Source organism: Jaculus jaculus, chromosome 16, assembly GCF_020740685.1.
Source record: "Jaculus jaculus isolate mJacJac1 chromosome 16, mJacJac1.mat.Y.cur, whole genome shotgun sequence".
NCBI classification, from domain to species: Eukaryota; Metazoa; Chordata; class Mammalia; order Rodentia; family Dipodidae; genus Jaculus; species Jaculus jaculus.
Genome location: NC_059117.1, coordinates 14,802,264 through 14,808,430, shown reverse-complemented (window position 1 = coordinate 14,808,430; position 6,167 = coordinate 14,802,264). Strand labels below are relative to the sequence as shown.

Here is a 6,167-nt window from a genome sequence, read left to right as displayed (position 1 = left end):
TTATTTATTTTAAGGTTTTCTTTTTAAATTTTATTTATTTGAGAGAAAGAGGGAGAGAGAGAGAGAGACTGATAGATGGAGGGCAGGAGAGAATGGGTGTGCCAGGGCCTTCAGCCACTGTAAACTAACTCCAGATGTGTGTGCCACCTTGTGCATCTGGCTTACATGGGTCCTGGTGAATTGAACTTAGGTCATTTGGCTTTGCAGGTAAGCACCTTAACCGCTAAGCCATCTCTCCAGCCCTGACTCATCATTTTCCCATGTGATCAGGTTTGTTGCCAGCTGCATAATGCTCCCACATCTGGAGAGAGAGAGAGAGAGAGAGAGAGAGAGAGAGAGAGAGAGAGAGAGAGAGAGAGAGAGAGCTGCTTTAGTTCCATTGTATACTGTTTGGTATTGAACAGAGGACCAGATATTTTCTGCTTCCAGACTTTGCCGTGGATTTTCTTCAGGTATTCTAGATCATTTCCCAGTTTCACAGCTATCACTTTATATTTGTGCCTGCTTTTAGCAGTAAGTCTAAGACAGCCTAAGCAAGTCAGCTGGGAAGCTGTGACCCATGAAGCAAGAGTCTCCTGGTAGAGTCACCATTGGTGTTCCTACCCAGAAAACATCCATCTTGGGCTGGAGATGGTTTAGTGGCTAAGGCACTTGTCAAAGCCAAAGGAACCAGGTTCCATTCCCCAGTACCCACAGAAAAGCCAGATGCACATGTCTGGAGTTCATTTGCAGTGGTTGGAGGCCCTGGTGTGCCTATGCTCTCCCTTCCTCCCCCCGTCTCTATCTCTCTCTTCCTCTTTCTCTCTCAACTAAATAAATAATTTTTTTGTTGTTGTTTTTGTTTTTCAAGGTAGGGTCTCACTCTAGCCCAGGCTGACCTGGAATTCACTATGGAGTCTCAGGATGGCCTTGAACTCACAGCAATCCTCCTATCTCTGCCTCCTGAGTACTGGAATTAAAGGCTTACGCCACCACACCCGGTTTAAATTAAATATTTTTTAAAGAGAAAACATCCAGCCAGGTGTGGTGGTGCATGCCTTTAATCCCAGCACTCGGGAGGCAGAGATAGGAGGATTGCCATGAGTTCGAGGCCAGCCTGAGAATTCAGAGTGAATTTTCCAGGTCAGTTTAGACTAGGGTGAAACCCTACCTCAAAAAACCAAAAACGAAAGAAAGAAAGAAAGAAAGAAAGAAAGAAAGAAAGAAAGAAAGAAAGAAAGAAAGAAAGAAAACATCCATCTTTGTAGTGTGGTCATTACACAGTAGAGTGTCCAGGCAGACATCATTACCCCTTTTAAAAAATTATTTATCTAGGGGCTGGGGAAGTGGCTTAGTGGTTAAGGCGCTTGCCTGCAACGCCAAAGGTCCCTGGTTCAATTCCCCAGGACCCACATAATCCAGATACACAAGATGGCATGTGCATCTGGAGTTTGTTTGCAGCAGCTGGAGGCTCTGGTGTGCACAGCTGGTTTCTAAAGCTATGGGAAGCTAAGAATGTTCACTCTCTGACCTAAGAAGTACAGATCTCTTTCCAATGTCTTGTTTGCTTTGAAATTGCAACCTCGGTGTATTTTGTTACACAGAGGGCAAAAATTTTAAGCGAATCAAATTCTCTATCCTGTAGAAGATTTCCCCCATGAAGCATATATAAATATATATATACAGACCTCTATCCTTTCTTTATTTCAGTATTAACTATTTAATTAATTTTGTTTGTTTGTTTTATTTTTCTGAGGTAGTGTTTCACTCTAGCACAGGCTGACCTGGAATTCGCTATGTAGTCTCAGGGTAGTCTCGAACTCACAGCGATCTTCCTACCTCTGCATCTCGAGAGAGGGGGGATTAAAGGCATGTGGCACCACACCTGGCCCCTATTTTTTCTTTTATATTTTTGGTTTATTTTCTAGCACAAGTATCTCAACTCTGGAGTTAATTTTGATGAAGGCGAGAGGTAGGGGTCAAACTTTCTTGCCACTGGATCCCATGTTGAAGGATGCCTCCTCTATGGCTCAACACTGGGCTGATTGTTACACTAAGTTGTCACACACCCTCTGCCCAGATCTGTGAGCTGCAGAATTACTCATCAGTGCTGGAAGCCTGCTCCTGTCTTGCTGTGGTGACCCTCATTGCAGTGAGTCTTCCCACAGCTGGGCCTGCTGTCTGCCCTGCGGTGAATGGAAGGAATTCAGCACGAACTGTGCTCACTCAGCAGCCAGGCCTGAGGAGCCTGACTGTGGAAAAATCACATGTGGTTTTCAAGTTTCTGGAAACCAAGGGAATTGTTCTGCCAGTTGTGAGGATGGCTAGACACAGGTCTTCACAGCTCAGGAAACCATCCCTCCTTGTGGACTTGAGTGGCTGACCCTATGGTGACATCTAGAGAAGGAGTTGTGTCTAGGGGGCCTTCCCCAGGGAAGGAACAAGACCCAGTCCCTATTCCTTTGGTTTCTGGGAAGACCCAGGGTCCAGAAGTGACAGGGGCATGCTGGTCTGGACCTCCTTGTCAGACACTCAGCCCCAGATGTACACACCGATGCTGACCATTGGGCTGTGGAGCAAGTTTGAATAGAAAGGGCTCATTGTGCCACCAGAACCCATGACTTCACCGAGGCATGACCTGCCATGTCTCAGCTGTGGCCACAGGGAGCCCTCTAAGCTTCAGGCTCAGGTCAGTCTACCTGCTACCCTGGCATCTTCCTGCCTACCCCACATTCTCCAGATCGCCACTAGAGCTCAGGTGCACTGGGTCTGCTGACAGACGAGTCTTGGTATCTGATCAGGTTCAAGAAGGACCCATCACCACCATTTGGTGGCCAGGAGCTGGTGCATGGGTTGTGGAAGGGAGGCTAGCCCATTCTCCTTGCTGGCACTGCCAGGGGCCCTGTGGCCAAATGATCAGAGCTGATAGTCTCCGGTGTGGAAGGAGAGTTTCGTTCAGTCTCGACCTTCTCTGTCCCTTACACGATTACCTAAGCAGGTAACCTCTCCGTGAGCCTCAGCTCCCTCACTCAGAAATGGAGAAACAACACACTTACTAGGCTTTGTGTCAGGGTCTTACGAACCAGTATTGAGCTGCTCAGAGGGGCTTGAGGGCAGAGTCTACTCAGCTGGCATCTCCCTCTCCTTTCCCCCAGCAGCTCAGGGTCCTCACCTAGGCCCTTATGCCTAGGATTCCAGTTGCTGACTTCCAGCCTTGGCCTGCCGGGGGCAGGCCACACATCTGTGGTGGCTGCAGTTTGGGCCAGCCTTTGCACAAAAGCCCCTGCTGCCGGGTCTCTGGACAGACTCTGCCCCATCCACATGGCAGGTCGGAGGAAGAAGGAGTTGCCAGGATGTCTAGCCGAACTCACGATGCAGCTCACGAGAATGCTTGGTCATGGACACATGGGACCCTGAAGCCACCAGACTCTCACTTTCCCAGTGGCCTTGACTGTGCCCTTGGGGAGCCTCACTTAGATGCTATACTCTTCAGTAGAAGGGACTGGTCCCCTCATAAGCCCTGTGGTTTTACTCCCGCCCCAGGGGAAGACAGCCCTTGGCCCAGGACAAAAGGACGGCTGTGACCCTGTCCACCTGCCTATACTCCCAGGGTAGAGGTCCACAGCCACACAGACCTCCGGGGCCCAGCTCCCCACAAGGGCTTTGGCTCACATTCCTGTTGGCGATTCACTGTGGCTGAGGAGAGGGCTCTCTATACTTTTATTTATTTTTCTTCAGTTTTTTAAAAATGGCTTCAATTTCCCTGGCAGATTGTGGAGCCCAAATCCAGTCCATCTGTGAGCTGTCCCCACAGAAGTAACATCCCGTGGTCTCTCACCAAGCCTGGGGCTTCTAGCGTGACACACTGGACCAGACGGTTGGGGGGTGGGGCGGGCAGCAGAACAAATTCCCAGAACCGGCTTGGAGCATGATGATTCAGAGGAGGAGGTGGTGGCAGTGGGTGAGATTTGCTTCACCCTTGCTGCCCAGGGTCACCAGAGGCTTGGCTGGTGGAGGAGATGCTCTAATGGGGGGCCCTGAGCAGGTGGGGGTGTGAGGGTTGAACATGTGCTCTAGCCGCACTGAGGCTACTTGCTGGATAGACCCCAGGAACCAGATCTTGACAGAGTGTCCTTGTATCCCTGGGCTTGGTGGCGCACGCTTTTAATCCCAGCACTCGGGAGGCAGAGGTAGGAGGATCGCCGTGAGTTCAAGGCCACCCTGAGACTACAAAGTTAAGTCCAGGTCAGCCTGGACAGAGTGAGACCCTACCTCGAAAAACCAAAACCAAACCAAAACCAAACAAAACAAAAAAACACCCCAGAGTGTCCTTGCCTTAAGGAGAGCCATGGAGAAACCAAAGGAAATGTCTTGGAGGCTCTTCCCATTTATTTTTTAAAATTTTATGTTTGTTTACTTATTTGAAAGTGACAGACAGAGAAAGAGAGAGAGAGGGAGGGAGGGAGGGAGGGAGGGAGGGAATGGGCATGCCAGGGCCTCCAGCCACTGCAAAGGAACTCTTGTGCATTTGGCTAACGTGGGTCCTGGGGAATGGAGCCTGGAACTGGGGTCTTTAGAGGCTTCACAGGCAAGTGCTTAACCACTGAGCCATCTCTCCAGCCAGACTCTTCCCTTTTCCAGGGAACATGGTGGATGTGAGCCCAGAAGACTCCAGCAACTTAAAGGCTTAGAAGGCTGGGATCAAAGCGTAGGTGCTACCTTTCCTGTTTCCACGTTCTCTTCCAGCAAAGTCTACTCTGCCTTCATCCTCAGACTCCCACGCCTACCTTAGACATGCCCTCTTTCCTTGGATTCCTTCTCTTATCAGGGGTAGATGTTCTAGGAGCACTGACCTTAGCTGTGATGACTCTAGGGGCCACCCACATTTGCCCTTCTAGAAGCTTACGGCAAGCACTAGACACACATGTGAATTTGTAACCTCTGGAACTTTTTTTTTTTTTTTTTGGTCAGAAAGATAATTTATTAAATATTATGATCATGTAAAATTGCAGTACTCAACTTTTCTAGCAAAATATTTTTTTGAGAAATAAACTAAATGCCTTTATAAACTTGTATCTATTCTGTTGAATGTGCATAGCCACACACACCTCAAACTGTGTGCTCTGGGGGGCAGTGACAGCACAAGAATACACAGTAACATGGAAAAGCAATGGTGGACAACTGGCATCCTCTGGCCTCCGCACACAGGCCAAAAGGACTTGACAAAGTAAGTTGGTTTATCTTTACTGCAATGTTACAGAAGATACATCTCAAATAAGAACCACTGTCTCTGGTGTGAAAGCCTTTGGAGATGTGAGTCATGTTTTACATGTTTTATGGAAGAATGTAAGAAACAGCCAGATGTGGTGGTGCACTCCTTTAATCCATGAACTCTGGAGGTTGAGGTAGGATTGCTGAGTTCAAAGCCAGCATAGGGCCACTGAGTGAGTTCCAGGTCAGCCTGGGTGGTTTGGTGCCAGTTTTCCATAGCCACCTCTTCCAGCATCATAGTCCTCCCGATACTCATCTCGAACCTGGCCCCCAGACCGCCCACGTCCGTACTGCCTGCCCTCCTTGAAGCCTGCATCCCAGTCTGTGCGAATGACCCGGTCATCCAGACGTGTTCCATTTATGTACCGCATGGCGTTTTCTGCATCTGCTCTTGAATAGTATTCCACAAAACAGAATCCACATGCAGTTTTCTTCATTTTATCCAGACCCACAATAATCTTCTTTATGTCACCACTTTTGCTGAAAAGTTCGTAAATTTGTTCTTCAGTTGTATAAAAGGAAAGATTTCCGACATACAATGTGCAGCTTTTCTTCAGTAGTTTCTCTTGTTCTTCATTGTCACCCCGGAAGTGTTGGTCCCGGTACTGACTGAGCTCTACGTAGGAGTCGCTGCGCAGCGTCTTCAGGAGGCTGCCCGACATGATGCAGAGCGGGTAAGCGAGGAGCCGAGCACTGCGCGAACAATCCGGAGGCGGCGTTTTTTTATTTATTTGAGAGTGACAGACACAGAGAGAAAGACAGATAGAGGGAGAGAGAGAGAATGGGCGCGCCAGGGCTTCCAGCCTCTGCAAACGAACTCCAGACGCGTGCTCCCCCTTGTGCATCTGGCTAACATGGGACCTGGGGAACCAAGCCTCGAACCGGGGTCCATAGGCTTCACAGGCGAGCGCTTAACC

At 49.0% G+C, this 6,167-nt stretch overlaps 1 protein-coding gene across 1 annotated transcript; it reads right to left on the bottom strand.

Annotated features, from left to right (window-relative positions):
* Positions 1 to 5,343: 5,343 nt before the first annotated feature.
* On the bottom strand, positions 5,344 to 5,962 carry LOC123455323 (nuclear cap-binding protein subunit 2-like). The gene has a single exon (XM_045136044.1). The coding sequence runs from the start codon at positions 5,910 to 5,912 to the stop codon at positions 5,436 to 5,438; it is 477 nt and encodes a 158-aa protein (XP_044991979.1). The 5' UTR covers positions 5,913 to 5,962; the 3' UTR covers positions 5,344 to 5,435.
* Between the last annotated feature and the right edge of the window lie 205 nt (positions 5,963 to 6,167).